This window comes from Protopterus annectens, chromosome 3.part0 (assembly GCF_019279795.1).
Source record: "Protopterus annectens isolate FY-2018-M chromosome 3.part0, PAN1.0, whole genome shotgun sequence".
NCBI classification, from domain to species: Eukaryota; Metazoa; Chordata; order Ceratodontiformes; family Protopteridae; genus Protopterus; species Protopterus annectens.
Window position 1 is genome coordinate 312,864,526 of NC_056731.1, and position 21,319 is coordinate 312,885,844.

General features: G+C 43.5%; 1 protein-coding gene across 1 annotated transcript in view; it reads left to right on the top strand.

Moving 5' to 3' along the window:
• UBE3C (ubiquitin protein ligase E3C) overlaps nt 1-21,319 on the top strand; it is a 2,314,788-nt gene that overhangs the window by 763,449 nt on the left and 1,530,020 nt on the right. Inside the window, exon 11 of the mRNA XM_044064789.1 lies at nt 1,802-1,989. Within this exon, the coding sequence (XP_043920724.1) occupies nt 1,802-1,989 (188 nt within the window). The remainder of the gene's footprint in view (nt 1-1,801; nt 1,990-21,319) is intronic.

The following is a 21,319-nucleotide window of genomic DNA, read 5'->3' on the forward strand; positions in this document are numbered from 1 at the left end:
ACCATAAATGTAGATGTCCGATAGATATGCAACTGCAGTCGGATTTTCCCTCCCTCCTACCCCTCTGAAATTTTTCTTTTTGGGTCCACTACCCCTATTCCTTTCTGCTGGGGGTATCTTTTATGGTGTATCTCTTTATTACTGTTGTGCATGTCTGGAATTGTTTATCCATTCACCAAATTTAGCCTTCCTTGGAGGGCACCTGGCATCTGGGGCAAGAAACACTGGAGAAGATGGCGTCGGCCGATGCCTTTATACTCCAGCCGTTCTGACGTCGGAGAGGAGGCGACACCAGCCGACGCCGGACCCAGACTTTGGAATCCGGCAGACCGAGGGCTGCCTGAGGCAGGACAACCCATATGTTATGACTGCAGTTGCATATCTATCGGACATCTACATTTATGGTAGGTACAAAACTGTACTATTCTGATATTAAATGTTCATCTTTTCTGTCCTTTTTCTCCCTGTTTGCAGTCCCTGCTATGAATAAACAACAATGCAGCATTTAAAATATTTTAAATGGACTGTTTCTCTCCACTAGAACAGTACCTTACTGTACTGTGGTGGTTTCACTTTAAAAAGACTTTTATCCCTCCCTGGATAAGCTTGCTGCAGTCTCCAATTCATTGTCATCAAAAAGGCCATTGAATACAAGTAGCTTTCTGGCCATTTCCCTCCCAAAGCTGACATCACCACGACCATCCTAAAAACCCACCCATGCTGTGATGTCTCAGCTTCCTGGTCCTTCCCCTACCCATACAGAAAGTAAAGGCTGGAACAAGGCAAACAGTACATAGATCAAGTCTCCTGTTGTGAGCTGTTAATCACAGCTGGTCACAGCTCAAATTACCCTTAGCATTTTGACAGCTAAGGAAGTTAGGTGTGAAGGGGATGGAAGATGAGTCAAAGCAGTACAATTCAGGCTTCACAAAAGTCAGCAATTTAGCCGTTCTAAAAAGAAGCAGCAGTAAAAAGCACTTTGACAGTCTGGTCTGTGGCATTTCCACATTTTGTGTTTTAAGTAATCATTGAATGGCATGAAATGTTACTTAAAACTGACTGAAAAACAGCAGTGTATGTATGTAAAACCAATGCAGTGACAGGAGCTTTAGGAAAAAAAGAGGCCTGTGTGATATTTTTTTTTACAGAGAAGCACTGCATTATGGGATACTTAGAGGCACACTAAACAGTCAGGATCACTTCAAGATGCTAGACCCCATGTGGTCAGATTCAGAAATTACGTATAAAAATATTTAAAATCTGTAAATAGTTGCGGAGTGGTGGTAAAATGTAGGAAACACCAAACCATGATGAAATAAACCTGTGGGTATGGTTCTCCTTTAAATGAAACCATATGTAATAAATGTTTTTATATAAATCCTTTTATAGATGTTATCTCTGCAAGGTGACGTCTGAATTTTGATATGTTCCCTGAATTTTTTATGAAGGTTTTCATTGGATATTGTTAATTGAAAAGTAAACAGATATTTCCTCACTGCATGTTTGCCTTTGGATGTTTTTGGTTTGGATTTGTGCGTCATACATCCATGGAATTTGGTGCTTTTAAGTGTTATCGAAGAAATTGTGATTACATTTACACTCACTCATGTGGCTGTTGTTTGGAATTGTAGTAGTAATGATGCTCCATTAATATACTTTTGTACAGTCTTCATATATTCCTAGAAAAATGTTGCATGCATTAGTCAGAAACTTTCTGTATTCCAGATATCTTTAAGCAGTAACTTGCAGTTATGAAATAAGCTACATACTTCGTAAATTGCCATTTTCTGTTTGCTCCTAGGATGATAATATTTTATCAGTTCAGTTCATCACAGAGGAGTGTCTAAAGAAATTAGATACAAAACAGCAGACAAATACCCTTCTAAACTTGGTCTGGAAGGATTCTGCAAATGAAGAAACTTTTACAGCTATGGCATCTATCTGTCACACACTAATGGTGCAGCATCGGATGATGGTTCCAAGAGTCAGGTATGTGTCAGAATGTTACTGAATCTGTCCAGTGATACAGACATTGGATGTTGATTTCTTAACTGCTTATAGTACTGTCACTCTCCACAGCTAGACAAGACTTCAGAATGGTCTTAATTCATGACATTTGCTACCACAAAAATATATTGCTTATGAAACATTCACGGTATTGTCCTTGCTGAAAGAAATATAATGTCAGAAAATGCCAGAAATCTGTGATGGTTATTTCTACATGCTTCCTGTAATTTTTTTTGCCACCAATATTTATAGCATAGATAAATAAATATGTTCAGACTACGACAATCTCAGAGAAGCTTATTGGTCATTTATAGCCAGTGCTTTTGTTTGTGTGGGTTTCTCACCTTGTCCATCTACGAAATGGATTTTTTTGAAGGTTCATGAGTGAGAAAGTGTACTCTTGTTTGGTTTAGGTGACTGTAGAAGAGGGGCATAGGAGACTACATCTATCAATGAGAATGGAACTGTCAAATTCCACTAGAGAAAGTTTGTTTGCATTTGCATATAGAATTTGTAGTACTTTTCTGCAGTCACATCTGGGAGCCCACCCATGTGTGTATGTATTATATTCTGACTTTTATTTCTTCTATTTCAGAAAATTAAGATTCAGTACACTTTTGGATAGAATTTGAAAGCATTTTCAGATTTTGTTAATTTATTAATTTCTTTCATGGCTTCCTTCTCCATTCCTGGCATTTTGGAGTGAAAAGGAAAATGTGCTGACTTTTATGAATTGCTCACCATGTAGCTTCCACACACCTCCTGTGCTCTACTGTGTTTTTAATTCCTTACATCAGGAGATATCTTACTCAACCATTGATGAGTATCAGCATCAACTCTTTATAGTAGTCTGCCTGAACCAGTTGCAGGAAAGGTGGAATTCCAGGAAGATCAGATAATGGACTGCTCAGTGGTGGTGCTGGATGTTTTTTCTTAGTTGTACTTAATTTATTTACTCAAGCACCAACTCCTTGAGATTCCCTTTCTCACTGCTGATTGCTGAGGTAATATACTCACAGTCATGTAAGTTTGTTACTCTCAATCGTAGCAAATGATAAAAAAAAAGTTTGTTTACTACAGGGAGCTAGCCTTCCTTCATCCACCAAGGATGGAAGATGTTAATATGGTCTATTTCTTTACTGGTAAGAGTTGTTCTGTGTTCCCATACCCCACATAGAGGGAAGTGTGATCATTTTACCCCCTTTTCACCCATGCAACTACAAGATTGCTGCAATTCAGAGAAAAATAGGCATTTCTTTCAGCACAACCACCTCATGAAATAGTATAATGTGTAGCAGCTGGCTGGTAAGGTTTTGTCAAGATCCCCTCAGAACATAGTTCAGTTGTTCTGTGGTCAGCAGCCTTTAGAAGCTCTAAAAGTCTGCATAGGCTTTGGTATATTTTATAACTTGCTATTCAAAAAAAAAGCATTACTTTTTCAGTGTAACTAGACTTCTGTGGTACTAACAAGGAGAATTGGGGGTCGTATAGAAGCCATTAACTTACATGACCACTTATCTTTCCCTTTGTACTAGAAAATAAAACTGTGGAATATTTGATATTTATATTTGAATTCCAGTTGAAGTTGGTAATCTTTTGCAATCCAGTTAATTCACAACTCCAAATGTGAATTTAGACTGCATCTACTGAATGTAACTGACCACAAATGGTTCTTGTTAAACCTTTGTTGTTGTATGCCTGAAAAAAATATGTGCATACAAATGTAAGCAAGCAGGAAGAGATTAACAAGAGAAGTTATTAGTAATGGTGAGAAGGTGGTGGGGCAGTAGAAACAGGGATAATTAATCTTCTGTAGATGAACCTCATCTGGCTAAAACTACCACTCTTGATATCATATACATGACTCATAATTGTGTATTGTGAGGCACTTGAGTTAGGCCACTAAAATTGACTGGCTTATTAAGTTAACCCTCACCAGGCTTTTAACACTCCCATATATACAAAAGTATGTAAAATGTAGCTGTGCACAAAGTGTATTTGATTGTCTATCATGGATCATGGTTTCCCACCAATCCTACAATGAAAAAAAAAAAAACATGCACAGTATTGGTTATGCAAGTTGTAGTTCTTTGCAATTTCTTTCTGTCTGGTAGCCGAGTGCTGAATGCCCGCATAGTTTACTGTTGCATGTGGGATGCAAATAGAATTTGCCAAAAAGAGCCGTCTAGTGATCAGGTCAGCAGTACTCACTGCTTACATTGCATCAGGGCAACTGGATGCATTATGCTAATTGAGATCTTGTCTTTATGTGTGGTCTGTCTTTCTGTATGAACAACAGGACCGAATGCATACATTTTGAACACTTGACTTTGAAGACGTATTTAAAAAATTCAGATTGATTCCAAACCAGTAAGCTCTGATTTTTTTTTTAAAAACATCCAACTGCGTGTTATAGCTCTACTTAAAGTGCTGAGTGTCTGATTTCATGACTTGTGGTAGTTAATGCTCATTTGGTATAGCATATATAGAATTACATCCCATAGACTACACACAGAGGTGCAGGAATGTAAGAGCACCATTTTAAAGTAAGATAACAGAATGCCCTCGGGAGTTGGTTTAAACTGCATAAAATGGCAGATGTGGAACAGCAAATTTTGTGTTTTAATTAAACTCATCAGACATTGGAGCAGTGATTATAAGTGCAAGCAGCTGAAGATAATTAAAATGTATATCTGTTTACAGAAACAAAATGTTTCTAAAATGGTCTATATATATATGTGTGTGTGTGTGTGTGTGTGTGTGTGTGTGTGTGTGTGTGTGTGTGTGTGTGTGTGTGTATTTAATTCTTTATGTGCTTGTTTTTGTTTGCCAGCAAAGTCTGACTGGGTTACATTGCCCATTTTCATTGGAGACCTGGGGAGAAAAGTTCTAAGAAATAGTAGGTGTACAATATGGCAAAGTTTAGACACGCTCTAAAGAAAAGACAGTATACAAAAAGTAAGGAAATTAATCAAAAATGGAACAGGAACTATTATACAAAAATGTAAACAAGTTGTAAGAAGTGACATTGGTGCATGCCGGTGGAGCAGGAAATTATTAATATAAATGTAACAATGTAATTAAATAGTAGAAAGTACCAAAATATGAGAGTTAAGACAATGTATATGCATCTACTTAAATACTCACTGAATTTCTAGGTCCTTGCCTTTTTCTGAAAATATTTCAGTCCTGAATAAACTAAAGCACTGCTGGTGATTCCTTGCTGGGTGAGGAAAGTAAACCTATCATTTTTTTTGTCTGAGAGTGATTGAGCTGCTTTCTGTTTTATCTGCTCCTTTTTATTTTCTGTTTTAAGAAATTTGCTTGGCTTAGTGTTTTTGTTCTGTGTGAGAGACAATTTATCTATGCTACACACTTCACATTTTATTTTTCATTGGTTAAATTGTTTCTTGAATGATACTTAGGTACATAGTGAATTTCTGAGTCGTTGTCTTTTTCTGAAAAGATTTCAAGTCTGCATAAACTAAAACAACTGCTGGTGATTCCCTGGTAGTTTTTTCCACCTGCCCTCACCTTCGTCGATCTGCTTTTTAAACCTGGTGATTTTAAGCTACTCACCCCTACTATAAATTGAGCTTAATAAGTGCATCAAATTCTTCATTGCTGTTGCTATCTTAAATTATTTGCCTTTCCTTGTGCTTATATTGAAAAAGTGCTTTTTGCCTCTCATTGTCTGTTCTACTGATTTACTTGCTCTGAATTCTTTACACTCTAGCAAGCACTTGTTTTTACATCAAGAGGTCAGTGGATTTTCTTTCTAGTGCATTGAGATGTAGCGTGGTCTGTTTCGGTTGGGGAAACACTTGCGATTTCTAAGTGTAATTTTTTTTGGCTGGAGGGCGTATTAATCAGCATTTATTGTTTTTAGTGCTTTTATAAATTCTATACATTCGAGTGGCTCTTGGCTGGCTCATTTATATGAAGTGAAGTACTTTTATTGAATAATGCTTTTATAAGCTGTTAAAAGTACACTGTTGTAGCCGTATCTTTAAGTTTGTTTGTGGTAGCATTTTGTATCTTTTAAGTTTGTTTGTGATAGCATTACACTTTGGACACTCCCTTACTCTGCTTTTACATTAGGAGGATTTGGGTTATTCAGCTAGTGGCATTAGTTGTGCACCTGGTCTAACTAAGCAATTGGGAGGGCTCTAAATATTTTTTTGCACTTTTCTTATATACTTTGAATGTACTTAAGCAGTTTCAAAAAATGTACTGTCTTCTGCTGCTTTAAGTAGTTAATTGCACTTTGTTACATTGTGTCTTTTAGTTGTAGGGCTTTTAAAGGAAGTTTGTGTGGTTTTGTTACACTTGGACTCCAAACTAGCTACTCTACATTAAGAAGGTGTTTTTCTGGACCCTTATGGCAGAAGTGTGCTGATCTGACTGGGTTGATGATTGCAGGTGGAAGGCTTATTGTGTGCTTTTCTGATAAGGAGTTAGCTTAAAACTTGTTTCTCTTTTCTCATATTTAAGCCTTTCATTTGCACGGTAATGCTCTTCATACATTGGTGGTTTGCAGTGCCCTGTTTAGACGCAAAGGCCTAGAAGCTCAGTTTTTCCCTAAACAGCTGTCAGTGAAACCCTTCCAAGCTTTTCTGCTGCTCTAGGTGCAACTCATTTGCCCACTGAACAGTGTTACCTTATTATTCAACCTTAGCCTACACAAAGTATAGTTCCCTCTTGTAGTATCAGCGCTACCAGCACAGTCCTGTCAAATTAATCCATTCCCTTCCCTAATAAAACAATACAGTAAGAGCTTGCTATCATGGACAGGCAGTTTTCTATCCTCTCTCTGTGGCCACCCTGACAGACATGGGCATCCTGAGGCAATATAGCAATTTTCTCATGTATACTGGCAACCGCTTACTCCTGAAACAAACAAATACTTTATGTGAGCGATATAGTTACATTATGAAATTGGAGGCAAGGGTCGCACGAAAGAACAAATCGAATGCCAAAGAGTTTGCCAGCACACACGTACACTTCCCACACTAAATAAACACATGATGCATAAAGCCACGTATGTGGAGGTAATCACTAATAACTTACCAAAAGATCAAAGTTCTCCCAAACGGAAACCACTTACACACAAAACAATGCAAAAAACAACCACAACACATAACACACACACACACACACACACACACACACACACACACACACACACACACACACACACACACCAGTGTCTCAACAAATAACCTCATAAGGCGTAACACCACAGAACGTAATGTATTGGTCATAGGTGATTCCATTGTGAGACACATGGATCTTCCTCTCACCAGGTTGGATAAGGAGCGGGTTACGGTTAGCTGCCTTTCGGATGCCAAGATCTGTCAAGTCAGTCAACCACAAGTATCAGTAGGACTCCCTCATAGTCCATGCAGGGATGAATGACTTGAGATGTACCTCACTGGACTGTATGAAAAGAGCCATGAGTGCGCTCCCAGATTATGTGTCACAGGCAGGTATAAGCCTAGCCTTAAGCTGCATTCTACTTTCTCCAAGGATGATACCACAATGCAAACAAAGTATGACCAGCTTCAACAATTGGCTTAGCTTCTGGTATCAGTCCAAGGGGTCCAATACCGGTCAGCCTGGGCAGACATGGTCGACAGGCCATGCTGCTTTGCCAGAGATGGTGTGCACCTGTCTTTTCTAGGCTTTCAGATACTGGCACAGGCATTAGCCAACCCTGTTGTGCCTTTTTTAGGCAGTGTCAAAATAACCAACCTCCCAACATAAAATCTTCTTTAAATAAACTGAAGGTAATGCTGCTTAATGCTTGGAGTCTAACCAAGAAACTGCACTCCCTGGATGCATTCCTCACTTTAGAAGATGCTGACATCTGTGCAATCACCAAGATATGGTTCAAAGGTGTGGAAACACACCAGTCGTGCAGGGCTACAATGCCTTCCATACATTCAGACTGCAAATTGTGTGTGAAAGAACCAAAGGAGAAGGTATATCCATATTCATTAAGGATAAGTGTACTTCGAGACTTGTCCAATAGCATGACTGTCTTGAGCTAGTCTATGTCAAGTTAACTATAGTCAAAGCCCCCTACCACATCATAACTAGCTGTAGGTCCCCCACCATGAAACAGAAAAAACATACTGCATACCTGGACTTACTGGAGTCACTTGCCATACAGCCCAACTCATTACTCATAGATGATTTTATTTATCCTACCATCAACTGGGAAATGTACATGACCACAAACATGCTGAATCAGAAGATGTTAAGTTGTCTATCTTGCCCTCATTCTTGCTGTTTGGGATCGGAGCCGATCCTTGGCTCCGACTCGGCCATCTTCAATAGCTCGAGAGCTGTTTACTGGCTCGAGGCTACCCCTTATCCCATGATGCCTAGCGATAGCTACCCAGATCTCGTTTGCCGCTTCAGGTGCGAGGTGTGTCGTTTTCTGGCTCAGGCTTGTATTTTCAATTTTTTTGTGTAGAAATATATTCTTATACTCCTTAAAACTATTAGATAAATTATCTTTTCTTAGTTTTATTTACTAGTGTTTGTTGTTGAGTACCTTGTTCTCCTTTAGTTCCTTTTAGTAGAACTCGTTTAAGTTAAGAGAGTTCTCCCCACCCCCACTCCCTTCCCAAGGAAGCCATTTAACTTAGAGGCTGTCCTTTCCTCTGTTTTTTGCTATTGCAAAAAAAAAAAAAAAAAAAAGGGGGGAAGTTTGTTTTATATATTTTTTACATAGTCTGTTGTTGACTAGAGTATAAATTTTTTCTATCTCTGTTTCTCTTCTGGTGCTTGGTTGTTTGTGGCTGATATGTCTAAAGAAGCTAAAGTATCTGGATTTAAAAAGTGTGACTCATGCTGTCAGAAAATGTCTCTGACAGTCGGGCACACTAGTTGCGTTTATTGTTTGGGCGCTGTTCACCTGCAGGACTCTTGTTTTATCTGCCATGCCTTTAGTTCAAGAGTCCTGGAGGAATGGAAGAACAGATTGATCCTTAGGGGTCTGTTAAAACCTCAGGATTCACCGGCAAAGAGTTCACAGCAAGTGAAATCACCAAATTCCTCTAAACCATCGGCTCCACCTTCGGAGCCGACCCAGGTACAGAATTTACCCCGTATGTCTGTTCCGGCTGGCACCGACAAGACAACCCCTCCATCGGCTCCATTGGATGTTTCGGAGCCACTTGGAGCCATAAAAGGCTGAGGTCCCCTTTGTTAGAGTCAGTTCATTTGGCTTCTGGCTCTTCATTATTGCAAAGTGAACGTAGCCACAGCTCTTCACACTCCTCTCGATCCTCTAGGCTGTCGGATCATGATGTGGAGAGAGTAGTAAGTAGGTTGCTAAAATCACAGACACTAGCTAAAATGTTGTCCAGCCCTCCTCAACAGGTATCGGCTCTATCCACCTCCCTTTCTGTTCCTCCTTCGACTCCATTGAGCTCGAAGCCGGAGTTCGTTGGGGTTCGAGTAGTGGAACCATCATCTCCGATAACTATATCTCCTTTGGTTCCAACGTCGGCTCCGATTACCTCGATGGTACCTTCCATCGAGGGATCTGGATGCCGGGGCTCCCTCGTCGGCTCCAAGGGGGCGAGTGGCATCGGACCCTTGTCCATCCCCGTTCTCCCTCTCGGAGCATCGGCGCAGGTGAGCTCGGCGACAACATTGGCCTCGGAGCCATCCCCCTCAGTGCGGAGAAAGATTCATATTTCTTCGGAACCGGAGCTTTCTCTGCCTCGAGGCAAGGATGCCTTTTAGGTCATGCGGAGTGTGCTGTCCCCCGAGTCAGCTCCACTACCAGCCCCACCGGCTTTGTCCCCCGTAGTGTCTGTGCCAACCTCTGCTCCTCCTCCAGACCCCAAGTGTAGGGAACCGATGCTCCGGGACACCCCATTGGGTGTTTCCTCGTTTTCCAAGGCCACCCCTGATCACTCAGAGGAGTACTTGGAAGAAGAAGTGCAAGAGGAAGCACATTGAATCCTCTGAGTCTGTCACTTCTGATACAGACTTAGATGAATCGGAAGGGTCCCTGAGATTCCCCCTCTGAAGATGTTTCCTTCTTGGACATCCTGGAAATGCTTAGGCAGAGGGGGAACTGGAATCCCCTAGCACCTACCGAGGATGAGTCTGTATTCCTGGATGTTTTCGGTTCCCGACCTTCCACTTCCTGGGTTTTTCCGCCTTTTGACCCACTTATGTCCGTAGTGGCTCAAAAGGCTTGGTCAGCTCCGGACACAGTGGAACCAACTCCGAGGAGACCTGGTAAATTTATTACAGCTCCCCAGGATAAGCAATTTTTTTCTAAAGGTGTGCCTGTTGTTGCCATGGTGGTAGCGGCAGCCACCAAAAAAGAGTTAGCGAAGACCTCTTCATCTGTTCATCCCCCTAACAAGGAGTCTCGGACGATGGAAAGGTACGGAAAGCGAATGTTTGCTTCAGCGACCTTCTCCATGAGGTCACTGAACTACCTATGTCATTTTACTCGACTTCAAAGGGATCTCCTTAAAGAGCTTGGAGATACCCTTCAAGATCCTACAGCTGAGGGAGCACAAGCCAAAGTAGCTTCCCAGCTAACGACGCTTAATTCTGTAGTTAACTCCTCCATGAGGCTCATTTCCTATGCAGCCGATGGAGTGAGTAGAGCCGCGGGCATGGGTGGATGCGGCTGTGTCACTTTGCGGAATCCTTTCGAGCGTCCTTTACCGGTACCCCCTTTGATTGTGCCTTTCTCTTTGGCCACAAGTGAAAGACATGTTGACTAGGTGTGAGCAAGAAGGCAAGACTCTCTCTGCCGTGGGAGTCTGTTTTTCCACTCCCTCTAGACCTTACCCCATGGGTCAGAAGAGTGGGAAGATGTGGTTCCGTAAATCTCAGAGAGCCTTGCCTGATGCACGTAGTGAGTTTTCCTCCAGAGGCAGAGGGGGAAACAATAATAATAGATGTCACCCTCTTGGCAGAGGGGGCCCGCAGAACCAGGGCAACAGAGAATCTTTCTCTGATAAGCCCTTCCAGCATCCCTGAAGGGTTGCTCGGCAGCTCACCACTGGAGGCAGTCAGGGGGGAGACTTTCACTGTACCCAAAAGCCTGGCAAAGTTTAACAAAAGACAGATGGGTACGGTCCATTATATCCGGAGGTTAGAAAATTCCCTTCCATCAACCCCCCCTTACAGTCAAAGAAGACCCTTCCAGATGTTCCACCCAATCTGAACGAGCAAGCAGTAATAGAAGTTTCAAAACTGCTAGAAAAAGAGCTATCCAGGAAGTCCCCGCAGACCAGCATGGATCAGGATCTTACTCAAGGTTCTTTTTGGCACCAAAAAGACGGGGGACTGGAGACTGATTCTGGATCTCCGCAGACTAAACAAATTTGTACAAAGAACAAAGTTTTGGATGGTCACGCTACAGTCCATTCTACCCTTCCTGGTTCAGGACAATTGGATGTGCTCGATAGATCTTCAAGATGCGTACTGCCATATCAAGATGGACAGACGCTCCAGGAGATTTCTTCACTTTCTGGTGGGGGCCAGTCATTACCAGTTCAGAGCTCTGCCCTTTGGTCTCACCACAACCCCCAGGGTGTTCACCAAATGTATGGCAGTGGTCACGGCTCACCTGAGACGTCAAGGATTCCATGTGTACCATATCTAGGCAATTGGCTCCTCACTGCTACCACCAGGCATCAACTCCTACAAGCGCGGGATTATACAATCACATCCTGCACCCAGCTAGGTATTACAACAAATTTCGAAAAATCTGCCTTGTTGCCCTGTCAATCTATCACTTACATAGGAGCAGACTTATACACAAGGGATATGTTCGCAAGGTTGCCACTAGAAAGAGTGTCCACAATTCGTCAACAAGTGCAAATTCTAATGCAGGGCAAAAGGATCCAAGTCAGGTATGTCCTTCAAACTCTGGGCTCCATGGCAGCTGCCATTCTTCTACTCCACTAGCGCGCTTCCACGTGAGAATTCTTCAGTGGCTTCTTTTCACGCAGTGGTCTTTCCAAGAGCTACCCATGTCTCACATGATCCTGATCATGGAGGCATGCAAAAGACACCTTTCTTGGTGGATGGTCTCCCCATTAGTTGCTGAGGGCAGACCTTTCATACAACCCCCTCCGGTAGCCACAGTGACAACAGACGGCTCCCTGATAGGGTGGGGGGGGGGGGCTTTATCTGGCCAGGACAGTCCAAGGCACTTGGCAACCTCACGAGTACCATCTGCACATAAATGTCCTAGAAATGAGAGCCATGCTCTTAGCGTTGCAAGCTCTTCAAGACTCTCTTCCTTTCGGGACCATTGCAATTCAAACAGACAACATGTCAGTGGTGTGGTACATCGACAAGCAGGGCGGAACCAGATCTTACCCCCTGTGTTGAGAAGCACTCAGACTTTGGCAGTGGGCGATTTCCTCCCAACGTTTTCTGATTGCAACGCACATCCCTGGGAGATCCAACGTCATAGCGGACAGGCTCAGCAGAGCTATCCTCATGCCTCATGAGTGGTCTCTGAATCAGGAAGTTGCAGATCTTATTTTCCGCAAATGAGGACAGCCTTGCTGCGATCTTTTTGCCACCCCCTTCAACAGCAGATGCAGCAACTACTTCTCCCTTCTTCCGCTTCCAGGTCACACACCCAGAGACGCTGTAGTCCACGATTGGCCTCAGGGACTTCTTTATGTTTTTCCTTCGTTTCCCCTGATACCAAAACTCATACAGAAAGCAAAATCGTTGGGTTGCAAACTGATCCTCATTGCCCCCCCTACTGGCCTTGACAGATATGGTTCCCATTCCTGCACCATTACCTTCTCGATCAGCCCTGGACTCTGGACCCAATTCCAGATCTCCTGATTCATCAGTCAGGCGGGTTGCATCAGTCCCTCTAAACTCTCCAGCTCACAGCTTGGTTGCTCCACTTCCAACCTTAGCCAGGCTTCCCAGTATTTCCCCAGCAGTCCGTGAGATTTTCGTCTCCTGTCATAGGTCTACAACGAGAAAAACTTATGCTAGCAAATGGAAACGTTTTTCTTGTTGGGCAGAGTCTAGGAATGTGGATCCCTTCTCAGCCCCAGTCCACGAAATTCTGGAATTCCTGACACAACTGTTTCACTCCGGGGCCGCTTCTGCTACGATTAGGATACAATTAGCGACCATTTCTAATTTTCATATTGGTTTGTCAAATGCTAACATTATGTCTCATAAGCTCTGTAAAGCTTTTTCGAGAGGAACATCTCTTCTTAGACCTCTAGTGAGAGATCCCCCTCCCCCTTGGGACCTTAATTTAGTCTTAACTTCCTTAATTATGCCTCCTTTTGAAGCAGCAGCATCCTGCTCCATCAAGTTTCTATCTTGGAAGACACACTTTCTGGTAGCTATCACTTCAGCTAGGCATGTCTCAGAACTTCAAGCACTATGTGTTCGTCCTCCCTACCTGGTGTTTCACAAGGACAGAGTTGCTCTGAGGACTAATCCTTCATTTCTTCCTAAAGTGTGCTCAGAAAATAATTTAAACCAGTCTATAGATCTCCCTGTGTTCTTCCCGAATCATAGCAACAAGGCAGAGTATAAACTTCACTAATTGGACGTTCATAGACAATTGCATTTTTACCTGCACAGAACTAAAGATATAAGAAAGTCAGACCAATTATTCCTTTCTTATGCCTTAAACAAACAAGGTCTCCCAGTTTCCAAGGTGACCTTATCCAGATGGTTGTCCCACACTATTACTTTTATTTACCAATTAAGGAACAAAGAGTTACCAATTAAACCGAAAGGTCATTCTACTAGGGCGTTTGCCACCTCCGTAGCCTTTCAGTCTAGGTTGTCCATGGATTCTATCTGTGCAGCTGCCATGTGGGCAAATCCTCATACCTTTATTTCTCATTACAAGGTGGATATGGTCTCCCGGAGCAGAGTTGACTTTGGTTCCACTGTTCTGAAGAGTCTGTTCCACTGAGCCACCCAGGGTGTTAGGTGCTAGGGATGCTGTCCCAAACAGCAAGTATGAAGGCGAGAGAGACAACTTAACATTAAGAAGTTATGTACCTCCCATAACGTTCCATGTTAGTGGTCTTCATCTCGCCTTCTTTCTTGCATTCTTCCCTCCATCCCCCATCCTAGTGGATTGAGAGGAGTTCCTTTTTTCACTGGCTGAGTATTCTTTTATTGTTATTCTTCTGACCAGGTCTTTCTAGCCTATCCTAGATATTAGAATGCATGGAACAACCAGTTTTTTGATAACTGGTTTCTTTCTTATTATGTCTGGATTAGCTATTTCAAATGAGATCTGGGTAGCTATCGCTAGGCATCATGGGATAAGGGGTAGCCTCAAGCCAGTAAACCGCTCTTGAGCTATTGAAGATGGCCGAGTCAGAGCCGAGGATCGGCTCCGATCCAAACAGCAAGAAAGAAGGCAAGATGAAGACAACTAACATGGTAGGTACAGGATGCACTAGAATAGCTAGCCAGCACAACAGGCTCAAATGTCCTGGACATACTACTCGCCAACATGGGAGAGCATTGCACCCCCCCCTCCCCGTATGATGTCCACCCTGGTAAGATTGGACCATAAATCAGTCTCATTCAATGTAATTATAAGACCGGTTACCCCATCAAGCTCAAAAGTGCTTAAGAATCTTTCAAAGACAAGTTACCTCTTATTAAGTGATGGTATAAGAAGTTTCAAAGCCCCCTCGAATGCATATAACACAGACTCCTCTGCAAAGATGTACACCAGTGCCCATTACAGCCACATAAGCAGTTGTATAGAATCGGCTATACTTGACCGGATTAAAACCATGTCTTGCCAAAAAAACAAGCCACCCTGATTTTATTTTTATTTATTTATTTTATTTTACATTTGTTAACCGGGAAAGTCCACCTGGACACCGGCCCATTTTCAGCGAAGGCCCGGGGAGATAAGCTCCAGAACAACATACATAGGATAATAGGCAATTACATGGAACATACAATGTGAAGTTGTTCAATCTCACCGTTCATTCTTCACTGATGGGTTCGGAGCCGATCCATTGGCTTCAACACGGCTGTTAGCAAAGCTCAAGGTTTACCACTAGCTCGAGGCCAAGCCACATATCCCATGATGCACTGCTGGAATTACCTCAGATCTAGTTTGCCGCGGCACGGATCTCAGTGGTTCCAGTTTGCTCAAACCTTTTTTGATATAAAAATCGCTTTTCACAAATTATTTCATTACTTTTTTTTCTATTTCTAGTTAGATTACTTTTATATTAGCTCCTGTAGTTGTCTCTTTTAGACTTACTCCCTTGGTGCTTGATTATTTAGTATAGTTGTAGTGGCTTCGTGTTGAGCCTAGTTATTCAGTGTGTCTGTTTTTCTGTTACCATAGTTTTTGCATTGATAGTATAAATAGTGTGCATTTTTATATATATATATATATATATATATATATATATATATATATATATGTGTGTGTGTACATGTGTATATGTGTATATATATATATATATATATATATATATATATATATATATATATATATATATATATATATATACGTATGTATATATATTACTTAGTGTTGGCTCTTTTTTCTTCGGGCCATTGTTAGAGTGTTTGATATTTAGACGTGTTATCTTGAGCCTAAGGGTACTTGTGACTTAACTTTTAGGCTGTACTAGGCTGCGTGGTTTGTGATATAACCTTTAGGGTGTATTTAGCCTGTGTAATTGTTTGAGTTAAGACTAAAGTTCCTTATCAATATGTCTGAGGAAAAAGACAAGCACCCAAAGTCTGGATTCAAAAAATGTCCAGACTCTGGGCAAAAGATGTCTCTCACTGATGTATTGTGCATGTATTGTTTAGGTGCGGTGCATCTGCAGGAGTCCTGCAGCATTTGCCATTCCTTTTCTTCAAGGGTTCTTTTAGAGAGGAAAAGGAAGCTTGTGGATCGAGGTTTGCTGAAGCATCCTTTTGCTGAAGCATCCTTTTGCTGAAGCTTTGACTGACCAGGATGGGGCCAGCAAGTCCTCTAAATCTTCAAAATCCTCAGCAGACTCCAAGGCATCAAAAGACAAAAAAGTCAAAGAAAGTGGAGGATTCCAAGACTTCGGCTCCTCAGCCCTCTGAGCTGAGTGTCTCTTCATTTCTGAGCCGGCCCACAATTCTGGAGCCGGTCTCTGAGAGACCTGTATCTCCACTCCTTCAATCTCCACCTTCGGTGCACTCCTCTAGGTCTTCTGTGAGCCTCTCGGATCTGGATATGGACCGATTGGTGCAGAAGCACTTACAGGCACCAGGCCTTGCTAAATTGTTGTCGGCTCCGGCCCCAGCATCGGAACTGAAGACCACATCCCGGATTTGACTGCTCCTCCTCTGAGCCGTACTGGATCTTCGGAGCTGGAGGGGGCCAACCTGCTGATTGTGGAGCCTTTGGAGCCGAGACCTGCCCCAGTGTCATCGGTTCCATCTACTCTGACGTCCTCTGCGCTGACCTGGGACTCTAGGGGCCTACACTCTCCTTTCAGGTCCGGGGAGGATAGTCACATTGACTTGTCACTGCCGACTCTTCCTCTCGGGGCCTCGACTCGGATGAGCTGAGCTCCTACCTCCGGCTTGGAGCCCATGGCCTAAGTACGGGAGAGGCTGGCGGTCCCTTCGGGTCCGTCGACTCCTTCTCATCGAAGCCGTGATGCTTTCAAAGCCATGAGGAGAGCTTTGTCCCCAATGACATCCTCGACACCAGGTCTGGCCTCTTCTTCCCCTACAGGCCTGTGTCTGCTTCTGCCTCCATCGTCCAGGCCAAGTCTAGAGACCCTGATCCTCAGGTAGCCTCACAGTTCGCCCTTTGCTCTTCCGAGACCTCCCCAGAGGTTCCCACTGAGGAGGCCCCCAGGAAGAGATTGTGTAAGAGGAGACACTTGGACTCCCCACAGGAGTCGTTGACATCTGACACTGACTTGGATGAGTCAGAAGGGTCCTCACAATCCCCCTCTGAGGACATTTCCTTTGCAGAGATACTCGAGATCCTTAGGCAGAGGTGTGACTGGCAGTCCAAAAGCCCTACTGAGAACTAGTCAGTTCTCCTGAAGGCTTTTGGGTCTCAACCTTCAACTGCTTGGGTATGTCTGCCCTTCAATGAACTCATGCAGCTGGTCTCTCAGAGGGCATGGAACCTGTCCCTCGGAGGCCTAACAAGTTCATTTCTGCCCCGTAGATAAAGACTTTTTGTCCAAGGGAGTCCCTGTTGATGCCATGGTGGTGGTGGCGGCCACCAAGAAGGAAATGTCTGAGACTTCCTTGTTGATCCATCCTCCTAACAGAGAGTCCAGGATCATGGATCGATATGGGAAATGTATGTTTAGTTCAGCGACTTTTACACTCCGATCCTTGAACTTTTTGAAACACTTCACCAAACTGCAAAGAGATCTCCTTAAGAAGTTGGGAGATGCTCTTCAGGATACTGTAGCTGCAGGGGCTTCCGACAAAGATGCTGCCCAGCTTGCTACCCTAAATTCCATCATGAACTCGTCCATGCGTCTCATATCATATGCAGCCAGTAGGACGAGTAGGGCAGCGGGTATAGGAATTGCTCTAAGAAGACATTCCTGGATGTGCTTGTGTTCCTTCGCTTAGCCCTTTAATTCTTCATTTGTCAACACCTCATTTGATGACTCATCTCTCTTTGGGCCCAAAGTGAAGGAAACTCCCACCAGGTGTGAGCAAGAGGGAAAGACTCTGTCTGCAGTCGGAGTCTGTTTTTCCACCCCTACTCGGCCTTACCCCAAAGGCCAACGGGGAGGGAAAATGTGTTTCCGAAAAGCCCAAGGAGCCTTTCAGGACACACGTGGTCAACCCCCCTCTAGGGACAGAGGAGGGGGTAACAATGGAAGATGCCGCCCTCGCGGCAGAGGGGATTCACAACACCAGGGTGACAGAGATCACTTCTCTGGTCAACCCTATCAGCGCTCCTGAAGGGAGACCCAACTGTCCTGCTCTGGAGGCAGTCGGGGGTTGCTTATCTTTGTACCCAGACACCTGGCAAGATATAACAAATGACAGCTGGGTGCAAAGTATTATTTCCAGAGGGTATTTCATACCGTTCTTTACCCCACCCACACCCCCAAGGAGAATCCCGGACGTTCCACCCAGTTACCGAGAACAAGCAACTATAGAGGTCAACAAGTTGCCAGAAAAAAGTCATCCAGCCAGTCCCATCAGACCAAATGGGATCCGGAACTTACTCAAGATTCTTTTTGGTTCCAAAGAAAACAGGGGACTGGAGACCTATTTTGGACCTCAGCAGACTCAACTAATTTGTAAAGAAAGAGAAGTTCCGGATGGTCACTGTACAGTCTATACTTCCCTTTTTAGGGAGTGACAATTGGATGTGCTTTATAGATCTCAAGGATGCGTACTACCACATAAAAATGGCCAGGCCATCCAGAGATCATCTGCGTTTTTGGCTGAGCCAATCATTATCTATTTCAAGCCCTGCCTTTTCGTCTCACTACAGCCCCCAGAGTGTTCACAGCTCATCTGAGGTGTCTAGGATTACAGATGTTTCCATACCTAGACGATTGGCTCCTTACCTCCACCACCGGGCATCAACTGATTCAGGCAAGGGTACACTCTGACTCTCTGCCATCACTTAGGCATTACAATCATCTCAGAAAAATTTGCCTTGTCGCCATCGCAGCATATTGCCTTTATAGGGGCAGAGTTAGACACCTCAACCACCACTCTATGACTGCCAGTTGAGAGGGTCTTTCTTCTTCGCCTGCATGTCAGTTCATTAGTGTCGAAGGACAGAGCACCAGCCACAGAAGTCTTAAAAGTATTAGGTTTGATGGCTGCAACGATCTTGGCCATACCATTAACAAGGATGCATATGCGGATTCTTCAATGGTTGCTGTTCACCCAGTGGTCCTTTCAGGAACTTTCAATGAGTCATATGATTTTAATTACAAACTCTTGCAAGAGAGATCTCCAGTGGTGGTTGATGTCTCTACATGTAACCATAGGATGCTCCTTTGTACTACCCCCTCCAGTAGCCACTATGACCATGGACGCTTCCCTGATAGGGTGGGGGGACATTTTCAGGGAAAGACTGCCCAAGGCACATGGACGGATCAAGAGTCACACCTGCATATCAATGTTCTGGAGATGAGAGCAGTACTTCTGGCATTGCAGTACTTGCAGGGCTCTCTTCCTCTAGGGACGATTGCTATTCAGAAAGACAACATGTTGGTAGTCTGGTACTTGAAGAAGCAAGGCGGGACCAAGTCTTACCCGCCTTTGCCTAGAAGTCCTCAGAGTTTGGCAGTGGGCTGTCTCCTCCCAGCGCTTTCTGTTGGCAACGCACATCCCGGGGAGATCCTACGTGATAGACAAACTGAGCAGGGCAATTTTGTTGCCGTACGAGTGGTCCCTCAAGCAAGAGATTGCGGACAGGATTTTCCGCAAATGGGGTCAGCCTTCCTGCGATCTTTTTGCCAGTCACATCAACACGAAATGCAGAAGCTACTTTGCCCTGATTCCCCCTCCGGCAGAACCCCCAGAGATGCATTTGTACATGATTGGCCCCCAGGTTTCCGCTGTGCATTCCCTCCAGTCCCTCTAATACCCAGACTTCTACAGAAAGCAGTGTTGCTGGGAAGGACTATCATTCTCATAGCCTCTCATTGGCATCGGCAGATTTGGTTCCCATTTCTTCATCATCTATTGGAGTATCCATGGATTCTGGACCCAGTTCTAGACCTTCTGACACATCCGTCGGGGGGGGGGGCCTCCATCCTTCATTGCAGTCAGTAAAGCTCACGGCTTGGCTGTTCCAGTTCCCCTCATAGCCAGGCTTCATGATCTTTCTGATGATACAAGGCAGATCTTCTTGTCTTCCCATAAGCCGTCCACCAGAAGATTATATCTTAGTAAGTGAAGGAGATTTTCTATATGGGCTTCTAAGCAGAACATCAATCCTTATCAAGCCCCTTTGACGTCCATTTTAGAATTCTTGACTATGATTTTTAATAAAGGAGCTGCAGCTGCTACAGTTCGGGTGCAGTTGGCTTCTCTATCTAACTTTCATCTCGGAGTGGACGGGCTAAACATAATGTCCCACAAGTTGCCCAAGGCCTTTCTCAAAGGAACCTTTCACATGAGGCCTCCAGTGAAAGCTCCTTATTCTCCTTTTAACCTAAACTTTGTGCTATCTCCTATAATTCTTCCCCTGTTTGAACCAGCATCATCTTGTGACCTTAAGTTCTTTTCATGGAAAACTAGATTTCTGGTGGCTATTACTTCTGCCCGCAGAGTGTCAGAACTTCAAGCCTTATCTATCAGCCCTCCTTATTTGATTTTTCATGCTGATAGAGTATCTCTTAGTACAAACCCCTCCTTTTTGCCCAAAGTTTGTTTGAAATCTAATATCAACCAAGTCATTGAGTTGCCATTCTTCTTCCCTAACCATTCCAATAACCTTGACTACATGCTGCACAAACTTGATGTTCACAGACAGCTCAGATATTTTTGGACAGAATAAAAGATGTCAGAAAATCAGACCAGCTCTTTGTATCATTCTCTGAAGCCAGAAAAGGTAGACCAGTGGCTAAAACAACGTTTTCGAAATGGCTATCTGATTGTATTACCTATGTTTATTCAGCTGCTAACATGCCCTTACTACATAAGATTAAAGCTCATTCTACCAGGGCAGTCTCTACATCGTCTGCATTTCAAGCCAAATTGCCCCTTGATAACATTTGTGCTGCAGCCACTTGGTCTAAACCTCATACCTTTATCACTCATTACAAAGTGGATAAGGCCTCCAGTGACAGGGCTTTCTTTGGGTCTATGGTTTTGAAGAATGTACTCCCGTGAGCCACTCGAGATTGAGGGTGCTAGGGACGTCCCTCCCTCCATCCCCCATCTGGCTGATAGTTGACCTAGAGGCTGGTTTCATCCTGGTTATTCAATCCTTCTTCTTCTCTTGGGAAGAGTAGTTCTCTTACAGGGATATGGTACACGCAGCAAACAAGGTCTGAGTTAATTCCAGCAGTGCATCATGGGATAAGGAGCTTGGTCTCGAGCTACTGGTAAACCTTGAGATTTGCTAATGACCGTGTTGGAGCTGATGGATTGGCTCCAAACCCATCAGTGAAGAATGAAGGTGAGATGGAACAACTCACATGGAAAGTTATGGTGAGTACATAACTACTTATTTCATGTTATGAGAGCTTTCATTATATACATTCAAGGAGTTGATACATACAGTATAGGATACATTAATTTGAGAATTCATATAGAAGTCAAACATTAAGATATAGAGTATCAC